General features: G+C 38.0%; 1 protein-coding gene across 2 annotated transcripts in view; it reads right to left on the reverse strand.

Moving 5' to 3' along the window:
- slc6a5 (solute carrier family 6 member 5) overlaps positions 1-13,254 on the reverse strand; it is a 62,480-nt gene that overhangs the window by 34,168 nt on the left and 15,058 nt on the right. For both annotated transcript variants that reach the window (XM_059652183.1, XM_059652182.1), the window contains exons 6-8: positions 4,192-4,333; positions 3,255-3,387; positions 3,014-3,148 (exon numbers count right to left, since the gene is read on the reverse strand). In XM_059652183.1, the coding sequence (XP_059508166.1) occupies positions 3,014-3,148; positions 3,255-3,387; positions 4,192-4,333 (410 nt within the window). The remainder of the gene's footprint in view (positions 1-3,013; positions 3,149-3,254; positions 3,388-4,191; positions 4,334-13,254) is intronic.

The following is a 13,254-nucleotide window of genomic DNA, read 5'->3' on the forward strand; positions in this document are numbered from 1 at the left end:
TTCAACCAGAACTCCATCAACAAACACATTGATTTGGAGCCAACCTACCATCCCCTGAGAAAAAGAGCAGGAAATGACATACCAACGCAGGAAATGACATCACCAACCCAAGGAAACCTAACCAGATAAATAGAAAGCGGGACATAACACCAGCGCTTCGTCGGAGGCTCACTGATGATGTTACCTAGAATGGTGATGAAACGTCTGAAAACTAACCTTCCAGCTCAGCGAGCAAATGCACATCCATATATCCTGATATTTAGGCAGGCACATAGCGAGGTTATAATGTTTCCATATGCATATATATGTAAATATATACTGTATTTTACAACTAGCATTGCTCAGGGGCATATGCAATTGCTTCGATCAACATGTCAAATCCTAACATATTTCATACTAGATAGTAGAAAGGGGACTAGATTTATAATATCAAGAATAAACAGTTGTTCTTATTGTGATAGAATGGAGAGAAAAATGATCTAATTTAGAAGCCTCTCAGCAATTTTATATTAAGTACCCGTTTCCTCTGATCCTCAGTTGTGAAGAATTTCTTTTATTTTACTTTATTTTTGATTGTGGGCTAGATTGAGAAAAGGACCAGCTTTACAACAAAGGCCTGAGGAAGGAATTGCTGTACTTTCAAAAAGCAAGTTATTAAAACTCATTGTGTGTCATGTTTACACTGTTGCTTTGCATGTGATGGGAGGACAAGAACGTACAAAGTAAAATTCAGCCAGCAACAAGTGGCTGTGGGAATTGTGAGAAGTTGTGTCAAAGGTTATCACCTTGATGACAACTTTTTGATTGGTTCCAGGGTAACTAAACAGTTTGTGGGCGTAAACGAAACAGGAAGAAGTCCTTGGGCCTGTGGAAGGGGAGGTGGTCTCCCTTACAGCTCCCCCGTCTAATAACACACCCAAAGCTAACGGAAATGAGCTGTATTCTCCCAACAATCACCGTAAACTCTGGCTTTTAACCAATTAGTCATAAACTTAATTCTGTGAGTCTTGCGAAGAAGTGAAAGAAGCGATCAGAGAACTGAAGAACTTAGCTAATAAGGGCAACACCCATCAAATCCTGAGGACTAGTGCCATTGAACTGTTTCCCCAGAACTTTCCACCCTCCATCCATAACACCATTGCTTTCTTTCCTGCCTGTGTCTATCTGTACTGGGGTTTTAGAAAGGGATTAGAGTTTTAATTAGTGGAATTATATGTTGACAGTTCAGATTCGTTTACTGGTAGTTGGAATTTATATTTTGTAGTAAATGGTAGTTCTTGGTAAGTACAGGGAAGTAGTCTGGGTTTTCTGGTAGCCTGGGTTTATCAGAAAGGTAAATTGGGGATGTTTTGTATTTCAATATGATTTTATCATTATTCTGGGGAAAGGAGGCTTGATTTCTAGTATATTACCCCAGTGAGGTGTGATACAATTAAGGGATTTCATGAAGAGGTAATGTGACACCAAAATTTCAGATTCATTGTGAATAAGTCCATGAGTAACAGTGACAGTAAAACCTATTTTATCACACCAGTGAACAGATTAAAATTGACTCTCACCTGTCTTCCCTGATTGTTACGTTTTTGGGCAGAGTGAAAGTTTGTGCTTTTTTAAAATTCAGACGTGGGATGTGAGCATCATTGACAAGTGATGGGCATGATGCCAGGTTGGGGAAGGCAATTGCATACAGTGGCTTTGAGGGACATCCAAGCAAAATGCTGAAAAATTGCCTGAGGGAATGGGGGGGTGGGGGGGAGGGTTGAAGTGGGATTAAGCAAAGATTGACAATATTGACTGGGGAATGGTTAAAAACAATGGGATGAACACAGAAACTTTTCCCTTTCCATAGATAGACCACAATTTGCATATTTGAACTGTGTTTCACACACTATATATTTAGATATGTCATGTGATGATTGTAATAATGTTGTAAATTGTATTTTTTTTACTCATTCTCAGGATGAAAGCATCACTGACTAGGCAGCATTTGAAGCTCATCTCTAATTGCCCAGATGGCAGCTAACAATCAATCACATTGCTGTGGGTCTGGAGTCACATTTAAGCCAGACCAGGTAAGGATGGCAGTTTGCTTCCTTAATGGACATTAGTGAACCAGAGCAACGGATTCACAGTTATCACTAGATTCTTAACTCCAGATATTTATTGAATTCAAATTCTACCATCTGCTGTGGTGGGATTAAACCCTGGTCTCCAGAACATTATCTGGGTCTCTGGATTAACAGTCCAGTAATAATACCTCTAGGCCACCGCCTCCCCATCATATAGGAGCTTGAAAGAGAAGGAACAAAGTTGCCTTGGTTTTTCCTTAATGAAAAGCATATTCAATGTCTTGAGCAGTTCCTCCCACCCAAGACCCACAGCAGTCCAAAGGAAAAAACTTGTGAAGGAGCTTGAGAGCAAAGCACTGTGAAAGCGGGGTCTCTCGATCCTTCTGTGGTCAGAAGCGCCCGAGTGTATGGCGTGACCCTCTCTGGGGGCAGTGGCAGCTGGAGAGTTTGACTGGGGCAGTACATCTGTCACACCATAATACAGGTGTCATAAAGCGAGCTCAGGGAAGACAGAAACCTCCCGCGGAGCAGAAGGGCAAAAGCTCGCTTGATCTTGATGTTCAGAACGAAATTGTACTAGCAAAATAACAGATCCATTCTAAAGTATTCTTCAAGTAGTTTTCTTTTAAATGCAATTTCTTCTGCACATCTACTTGGTCACTATATTCACTTGTTTACAATAGAATAATTATACCTGTGCTGTACCAAAGAGCTATTTAACAATTATTTCTTTCCTGATGAATAGCATATTCAATGCATTTGGCAGTTCCTCCTACCCCAGTCCCACAGCAGTACAGAGGGGAAAAAATTGTGAAGGAGCTTGAGAGCAAGGGAACAATGACAGCTTGCTTATCTGACTCAACTACTTGAGTTCAATATTGACAAAACCATGCATTCTTGCCTCTCACACTCTTTACAGTTCACCATTATGATTAGTTTCGCACCTTAGCATCCTTCAGCTTATCCCAGTTGGGTGTAATGAAGTACCAGATTCCATCTCCAGCACCCGGTAAAGTAATTCCTCGGATTAGAAGGATGACAAGGACAACGTAGGGGAAGGTGGCCGTGAAGTAGACAACCTGTGTATAAGGGGCATTTGCTTATTTCCAGTCAACAAATGGTGCTAATCACTGCTGTAACATTACAAAATGGTAAAGTGCTAAATGAGAGGATAATATGACCCACCTTTCCTGATGATTTTATTCCTTTTGCCAGGGATAGATAGACAATTATCCAGGCCAGTAATAGAGTCATTGCTAACTCCCACCTTATTTCCCCAGGATATTCAATCCCATCAGAAATCTTTAAGACAAAGTACCTGTGAAGAGATGATATCAATCAGGAAAGTATTGCATAGTTTAGCAAGATACACATGAATGCATACGGTGACCAGGGATAATTCTTGATGTGTGATTGTCTAAAGTGGGTGGTAATGACTGAGCTACCCTTTTCATTTCTCTCCCCATCTTTATTTTGCATCGAATGGACACAAATATTGGCACAGATGTACAATCAGCTGCCAATTAATTTCACCTGCGTAATGCAATAGCACACAGCATTTGTCTGTCCCTATGATTTTATATCGCAGATATAATGAAGAATGAGCATGTTATTTAGCAATTTAATCCCTTGCCTAGTTTCTTTCAGATTTAAACTTCACTTCTTTTGATCTGGTTGGCCATTTCATGTACATTGCTCCAATTAAAATCAGTCTGATGATAGGAGACATCCAGATGACTGAAATGTCAAATATTTTTCCTTTCTTTCGTAAGTTTCCAATTCAAGTGCAATAGAGGTTGCATTGCCAGAATTAAAATAGCCACACAACTATTATTATGTGGAAGATATTTGTAATTAAACACATCTGCACTTTTTAGTCAGTAAATCCTGTTTTCCATTTTCCTCTTACTACAATTGGCTTCTTGCCACACACCATTTCTCAGCCACCATTAGCAGTCCCAGGTTTTGGTCTATATGTTTTTTCAGAAGCCACTCAAATACTGAGAATGGAATCCCAGATTAGACAGTCCTCCAGCTTTTCTCCCTCACTGACCTGTTTGATTTCACCGTATTCACAATTTGGAACTAAATTATAGCGTTCACATTGAGCGCCCTCCCTTACTTGAAGTATTCTTCACTGCCGCTGACAAAGGTTTTGTTTATTGGCCTGGTGTAGTTCACCATGGTGACATTAGAAAAAGCAGAAAGGCAAAATGTTGAATTTTTAATCTGCACACTGTTGGTATTTCCAATTATGCAGGAATCTGTTGGAACAAGAAAAAATGATGTTAATGCATTAATGTTATGAGTGATTCTGTCCACTAATTCTATCGACTTTCCACATCATCTGCAAACATTAAAGTTAATATCTTGAGCCTTCAATATTTCTCACAAAGCTCTGACACTGAAGGCAGGAAATGCTTCCAGAGAATAGTTACTGTCCAAAGAATTTTAATACGCTGAGACATAACTTCTGAGTTATCCCAAAATATTGTTAAATTGTGTGCATTAATACAAGAGTTGTGCAAGTTATTAATAAAATTTAATTATTTCAATCATGTTTTCCATATTGAATAATCTTACAGGAATGCCCTCCCATGGAATATCAGAATGCAAAATCACCTTTGCACAAATTTTATGAGAAATATTGAATTACAATATATCAGAATTATATGACCCTAAAGCACAATTATACATGCATAGGTTAGTGTGCTTATGTATGGAATGACACAGTGTGATGTTTATTGTGTAGCACACTGTAGTTAGACCTACCTCTCCACAGCTTAAAGTACCCACATGGTAAAACTACTACTCAACTCATGGTAAACATGTCTTTTTTGACAAAGTCATTTAACCGCGTGCCTGCATTTAGATTTTAATGAAGCAGTGCCCAATATTCACAACATAAAGGCTGCGTTGTTGGAAACGGGTCATAATTAGTTTTCAACAGATAATCGAAGTCACCATATCATCATAAAAGAACAGTCTGCTTTCTTTTCTCATAAGGTTCAAGCTGTCATTTTATGCTAGTCTACAGAATATCAACAGAATGCTCACTTACAGTCCACTGCTCAGTCGCTGAACCCACTTTCTCACTTGCCTCATAGGGAAGTGGTGTGGTATGAGTTTTCATGGTCTAACCTGGAATTGGATTCAGGGACTGTGCTGAATCTCCAAGATTCATGTAAAAATTGTTAGAGATGCCCTGAACATATCTCACAAAAGAGGAATGATATAAGTTTGCCCATTGTTTGGTTTGTTGCTTTCATCAATGATGCGTTGGATGTCATAAAAAAGAATATTATGGAATGACAATCATATTGAAAAGCATTGTGGCATTTCTTTTCATTGATTGTGTTATGTTGTTGATGGATTTACCCGGAGTTCATCATCCTGAACAGAGGCCTCATCATTGACCTTTTAGATACCCCAAATAACCCTGGTTTCAATATTACCACACCGTACAATTCAAGAAAGTTCTTGTAGGTATTAGTTTGAAGATAACCAGGTATTTTCCCCAGTTATATCAATATGTATTTCTTTGTAATGCTAATTTTAGTGCAGTCCTTCAAGGCTATCAAATTGCTCTGACCTTTGGTCACCAAAGTTTTGATGTCAGTCTAGCTGGAGGCAAATGTGAAACATGACCATATAGTTCCCTTTGTGCATCAGATTTCCAAGACATACAACAAGAAGACACCCCTTGTTTATGTGTAAACACTATGAATGTGTGAACTGGATTTCAGAGAATAAAGATACTGGTTTGTAGAAAGAAAGCTTAAGCCTAAGTAAAACTACTACTTGGCTCATGCATACATGTCTTTTTTGACAATGTCATTAAACTGAGTGCCTGCATTTAGATTTTGATGAAGCAGTGCCTAATCTGTTGCAACATAAAAGCTGTATTGTTGGAAACGGTCTTAGTCAGCTCCTTCCAATATGTCAAAGGCCGGAGGTACATTGCATGAATTCAAAACAAAAATGATAAGGATATAAATCTACAAGGACAGTACCAACCAGAGGCCAATTATGCAAATGTATACCAAAGACTTTTTGTCTACCTTGAAGAGTTTGTTGACAGGTAAGCAGTGGCTCTGTTGCAGCTTTCACTGATAGGGAATGGTAACATGTTTATGTATTCAGAGGCAACCAGAAACGATGTACTCGTGCACTTCACTGTGAGATTTTTTGCTGCTTATGCTACTGCGGAACATTTCCAGATGGATGCTTTCTAACAAGCATCAGCTCAACCTTGAATTATCATCTAAGTTCTTTGAGGGCAAGGGGAAAGTTCAGTGGGATTTCTTTTGAATAAAGTTCATTCAAAGGTTGGATAATGGGTGTTTGGAAATTTGGACCCATTTGTTAGTCTGCAACAGGTTTGGTGATTTCATATTTAATGACATTGCACAGATGTGCAGTATTTCAGGGTAATGACTTGGTCGGGTAAACTGGTTTATGAATGAGAGAGTCTCAACAGCGACCCAAAATCTGACCAAATAACTGCAGATGACCTCAAAAACCAAAACAAAACAAATAAAGATTAGCTGGAGAAGCAGGGGAGAACATGCAAACGACCTGTGATAGCTCAGGAGCATCATTTTAACCAGTTGTACTCTTTGCAGATTCATGAAGTTCACTCAAATTTTATTTTTGCCAGGATACTTCAATAATTTTGTAACCCCAGAACGCAGAAGGTTGAAGGAAATACTTGTTGAAGACTCTCAAGATACTAAGGAGAGCAGACAAACTTTTTCCACTGCTCAGGGAGTTTAGGGACTGGGGATATAATTTACAAATTCAAAACGGGAGTGAAATTAGGAAACAATTCAGCATGCAATGGGTGGTACATATTTGGAGCTCTCTTCTACAAACAACAATTAAATCAGCGATTGGTATTTTGAATTTTGAAAACTAAAGATAAAAAGAAATGGGGAAAAAGCACACCAGATAGTTTAGGTTATAGATCAGCCTTCATCTTATTGAATGGTGAAACAGACACAGTTGACTAAACTGTGTTCCCCTGTCCCTACATTTCCATGGTGATTTTAAGCATAAATTTACAACAAGCTCAAACAGGTGAGCATGCCCAAAAGGTGATACCATATGTTCACCACATAAAGCAAACATTTAACCTTAATTAGGGAATTCTATAGTTAGCTGATTTGAAAGTTCTCAAACATGATGAGCAGTTTCCATACATATTGATGCCCAGTTAACTGGAAACGCATAATGTTGTGTGAACTGTGTAACATGCCACAGTAGATGTGGTGCAGCACAGCACAGTTTTGTACTGAATTTATATAAACACTGTAGCATAAGAAAATCAGGAAATGCTAGAGGAGCTCAGCAGTCCAATGGTGCATGTGGAGCAATAAATGAAGTTAACGTTTCAAGTTAACTACACATCCAAAGAACAAATTCTGCTGATTTTCTCCAGCACCGTCTGATTTTAATGCAGATTTCCAGAGTCTGCATAATTTTGCTTTTGACAAATGAAATATGTTCTGTGTAACATAGTTCTGTATATAATCGTAGCACAGTTTTGCATGTACTCTGATACAGTGTGTTTTGTATCTTGAAACAAATAATGTAATAAACACATAATACTATGCATATCATATACCATATGACAGTGCAGTACAGCCATGGTATACATATGGTATGTACACATAGTGTGTTAAACTCCATGTAACACACAGTGTTAAAAATTTTGAAACAGTGTATAATACATCATATATTGTGGTGTATGGTGTTATGGAGTGTGTGTACAGCACAAAATATTTTGGTGAAAATTTTACGGCACAGTGTGATCAATACCAAGTAGCAACATGATGTATATTGTGTAACACAGTTCAATCTGTTCCATATAAAAACTGTGTGTACATTATATTAACACAAAAAAACTATCATGCAGCATTTACTATGCAACATAGTTTGGAAAAGTCCATATAGTGCACTATGTTAAGCAATGTGTCATGCACTAAGTGACTTTGTATTCTGTTCATATTTTTTCTCAACACCATTTTTTCTGGATTGAAATCAGAACATTTACCCGTATAAACACCAGAAGATGGAAATTACTGATACAATGTAGACATGATGGATTAACACATTTGTACTGAATTTGCTTCTCTGAAGATCCCTTTGACAGATCCAGCAATCTGTTTAAATTAATGTCTGGAAATACGAATTAGATGCTAGCCTGTTTAGTGTGTTTAAAATAATGTTGGTAATATTATTGAATAGATTAGTACATTTACATATGAAAATGATATTAATTGCAGGCTAATGGAATAATCAAAATCAAAATCCCTGTAAAAATGAAATGTCAGCATGTTTCTGGTTTAATCCAACAACTCAATTATCTTTCTCTTCAATAATCTAAGTACAATTTCAACAATCTCAATAATTGGACCTCTTCCTTAGAGTTCAGAAATGTGATACAAGATGTTCAAATATAGAAGTTGTCCAATCAAAGGAATATTTGTATTTATGTAACGCCATTTACAATCTTAGAAAGTCCCAAAGTACTTTACAACCAATTAACTACTTTTTAAGTATTATTACTGCTGTACGACAGCTAATTTGCACACAGCAGATTGTGAAAAACTGCAATGTGGCAATTGCTAGCCAAGTTGTTTTAATTATAAGAGCTGAGGGGTAAATGTTGCTCAGGATAACAAGAAAAGCTCTCTGTTCCGCCTTGAAATGTACTATGGGAAACATTACATCGACCTGAAAAGGCAGTCAAGGCCTTTGTTTAAATTTTGATTGAAAATGGTACTTCCAATAGTGCAGCATTCCCTCAGTCCTGTACTGGAGCATCAACCTCAGTTGTTTGGAATGAATTTTGAACCGAAAGTACCACTACTGAGTCAAAGGTAATACACTTTGCATTATTAAAATAACATAATCTCACAGTACTGTATTTCTCAAAGGTGCAATATATATATCAAAGGTGCAATAATGAGATAAGGCAAATTGCAGATTAAAACAGCTAATTTTGTAAAGCTGACATGTCCAGTTCAGTTGTGTTAATATGTAATAAAGCACAGGCATAGCATGACGCATGCATTAAAAAATGTATACAAGCATTAAAATTTCTATGTATGCAAATATGCATTAAAATCAATACCAAAGTCATTCTGCATTACCTTTGATCTTAAAGCATTTTTTTTGCAGATGAGTAGTGAGAACGTGGAATGCAATACTGTCTGCTGTTATCTGCCAGCTGTTAGGTTTAACCCATATTACTTTTATATTACATTGTGATTTTCCAAAGTTAGCAGCCTTCATTTTCCTATTCTTTAAGATTTTGTTTCTGTGAATAAATTAATGAGATGCATCATTAAGATTTCAGTCTGGGTTAGAACACCTGCAGGAACATTAAATGAAAATCTGGTTTCACTAAGTCTTTCTGATTAACTTAGACCACCAGTTTGAAGACCAGGAACATCCAAATCCAGAATGGCAAGGATTAAACCTCATCTACGTTGTTCTGACAATGAGCAGTAACTCAAATTAATAAAAACACCATCTTCTGGGCCAATGTAAGTACATTGCTCCTCACTTGCCCCCACCCCCAGACCTGACAGGAAGACTATTCATTTGTATCATGTTAGGGTCAGAACAAATGAATTAGGAGTTAAATTAAGATTATCGTGGTTAATTCCATTTAAGACCCTACCATATGGTAGATAAATATTTTCATCTTGTCAGCCTTGCCTGGATTCAAACTCTGAGCTGAAATAAGATCATCCTTATTTGATGTGCCTATGAAGGCGTTTGGAGATAGGAATAGGTTGCACGTTCATCATTGCAATTAGAATGTAATTATGCTGCAGCACATCACTGCTAATTCTCTCATCCATTCTTCCTTCAAGCCTTGTTTCCCCATTGAGCGTGTGTCAATCTACCCCAATATTCAATGGCAACATTGGTGTGACAGCTTATTTGACATTGCTACTGTGGCGATTGACATATTTACTTTTCTGTTACATATTACTGATGTAACTTGCTGGCACATTGGTAATCATATCCTTTATCCCCAGTTCAAGCTGCGAATCTAAAAAAAATCCGAAGGTACAGAATTATTATAGAACAGAGGCAATCTAATTCAATGGTTCAAATTATTCCATAAGGAAGAAAGGTACATTTCTAACCATTGTACAATCACTTGGGCCCAGATCTCAGTTGGTAATGAAGGAGCTGCTCTCACTGCTGACATGGATGGAATCTGTCCACAAAGATCCAGCAGTCTCATTGAATGTGGATTTACCCTTTCCCACCAGTAGTTTTAACCTGGGGCCAATTCAAGGGGCTCTCCAGGCATCCAGCAACAGTGATGTCATCAAATATCATAACATCCCTCCAGTGTGGCAACAGGCCCTTCGACCAAACAAGTCCACACTGACTCTCAGAGCATCCCACCCAGACCCAGACCCAAACCCTATAACCTATCTACTCCACACAATCCCGAACACCACAGGCAATTTAGCATGGCCAATCCACCTAGCCTGCACATCTTTGGACCATGGGTGGAAACTGGAGCACCCGGAGGAAATCCATGCAGACACGGGAGAATGTGCAAACTCCACACACACACACACAGTCGCCCGAGGCTGGAATCGAACCCGGGTCCCTGGCACTGTGAGATAGCAGTGCTAGCCACTGAGCTAATAAAGTGTGAAGCTGGATGAACACAGCAGGCCAAGCAGCATGTGCTCCTGAGATGCTGCTGGGCCTGCTGTGTTAATCCAGCTTCACACTTTATTACCTTGGATTGTCCAGCATCTGCAGTTCCCATTATCTCTAGCCACTGAGCTGCTGCGCCGCCCCTAAACCTGGGCACATCCAGGATCCCATATAATAATATGATAAACAGCCAATCACATTGAAGTAATCTCACAGAAAATAAACCAAGAGGTAGAATGTTCTGACTATTCTTCACTTTTACTTACAGACAGGCAAAAAAAGTGATTGGGTCATACATGGCATTAAGGTAGAAGCAGAAATCTCATTAAAACAGAACATTTCCTCAATATTTTTTTTAAATGTGATTTTTAACATTGTGAGTAATTTGACATTCCAGTTGTATTTCATTAGTTTTTTTTAGGGACAGTAGTTCAGTAGTAATCCTAACAGCGTTGTGCCATTAACACCCCAGCAACACCTCGTTAAACAGGGTGTGATATTTTTCAAAGGTTTTTGCAGCTAGGCTAATAGTGTAACAGAGCAATTTCTCATAAGTTTGGCAATTCCTAATTAATTACAATTGATTGGAATTCAGCAGTACTCCCCGTTGAGAAGCATAAAAGTACTGCCAGCTCCTGGATTTCGAACTTGAAGAGTGCACACGTGAACTCTCCAGAAGGTGGAGTTTGAGGGGAATGACGATCGTGAACACTAACGCTGCTCCTTCATCAGGTTCAGCGCTCCAAAAGCCTGTAGTTTCAAATAAACCTGTTGCACTACCAGCTGGTGTCATGTGACTTCTGATCCAATTTCTCCATTGTTAGTATTACAAAAGCAGTGCCTACATGACCAAGAATGTGAGATTACATATCTTGATACTTTTTTTACTTTCTGCTGTTTTTGGAGTCTTTGATGTTTGAAACTGTTATAACTCCTTGGTGAAATCATGATTGCAAATTTGAATGGCTTTACGGAGGGCAAACAACATCTTTATACATAGTTAATACTTGCCTGAAACTTCCATGTTTATCTTGAAATATTCAGGAAACTTTTTTTTTACAATCAAGTTGCCTGCTTTTTTATGCAAGATAAAAATTGAACTAGTTTAGTATGCTGACAGTATCTCTTGTTTATTACATTTCATCACTGACCCTTTGAAACAATTAGTTGCAATTGTGTATTGGTCCAGCTGTCCTGGGATCATAATGGTACATCTCAGTAATATCATTAATGAGTGGGCTGTTTTAATCAAGCTAACTGCTCGCAGTGGCACTGAGAGTGTACTTATGTTGTTGTACCAAGCATTGCCATAAATCCGATCATGTTGGAACTGAGCGGTTGAGAATAATTATGACAATTGAATGATCTATGCTCAAGGAAGCGATATACGTGGCATTTTGAAGCGATGAGCATTTGGTTACATCTTGTTCCGAATCACTGTTCCGAGAATATAGAGAGGTCAATCAAATGGTGATTTATTGACCATCATGCAACTGTATTTGCAGCTGATTAACCACAAATTTAGCATTGAATTGGGAAATAAATACCCACCCTCGGAGCCACAGTAAGTGAAATTAGGGCATCTGTAACAAACGAAATGAAGGAAAATGAAGGTGCTTAACCTTATTGGAGGGTAATTTATAGAGTTTTAAATTTTAAAAAAGTGATAAAATTCGATTATACACAGACAAAATGTTAACATTTGAAAAATTATTGAAACAGGCTAATGGCCTCACAGTCTTGTGCAACACTGAAAAACGATATAGTTCCCACTTGCATTATAAGCATATTGTAAACAATAACAATTCCTGAGTATTATAGAGAAATATAAACCATTACACAATTGAAGGAAATTCTTTAACATGAATTATGAGCTTGTTCCACAGTCTTCATTGTATCTGGGCTAAACTTGAAGTCCATTTATAGCCAAAAGGCAGAACACGCTAAATTGGAGCAGATAAGTTTCTGGCACTGACTGAAAAAAAGGTGCCACTGATCTAATCCATTGGCACCAAATCAATGTGGGCCTTCCTGGCTGGGATCACTAATTACATCCATTTGAAAGTCTTGGGATCATCGGCTCAAGAGAACTCTGTGAAATGAATGCCTTTCAAAGTAAAAGATTCTAACATTAACCTGCAACAATGAAATTTATCGCCAGTAACTATCCGTACAGTTACTGTCTTTGGCTAGCATTATCATCAGACACAAATGAATGCATCTCGAAGAAGAGTGGAAGCGATCAGAAGGACATTTTGTAAAGGTCAGGTTCTCATTGAAACAATGGTCCAGAAGTAGGATCCACAAAATCTTTAGTAAAGTAAATATTTGGAAAAAAAAATTGTAAGACTTTGGTGAAAAGGTAAAGGATAGGAGGGGACAGATCTTGAAGAAAGCCAGCACAGATGTGATGGGCCAAGTGGCCTCTATCTGTCCTGTAATATATTGTTAAAGCATTTGACCACCTTACTTTTTCAATAACTCAAAA

This window comes from Stegostoma tigrinum, chromosome 17, assembly GCF_030684315.1.
Source record: "Stegostoma tigrinum isolate sSteTig4 chromosome 17, sSteTig4.hap1, whole genome shotgun sequence".
Taxonomy (NCBI): Eukaryota; Metazoa; Chordata; class Chondrichthyes; order Orectolobiformes; family Stegostomatidae; genus Stegostoma; species Stegostoma tigrinum.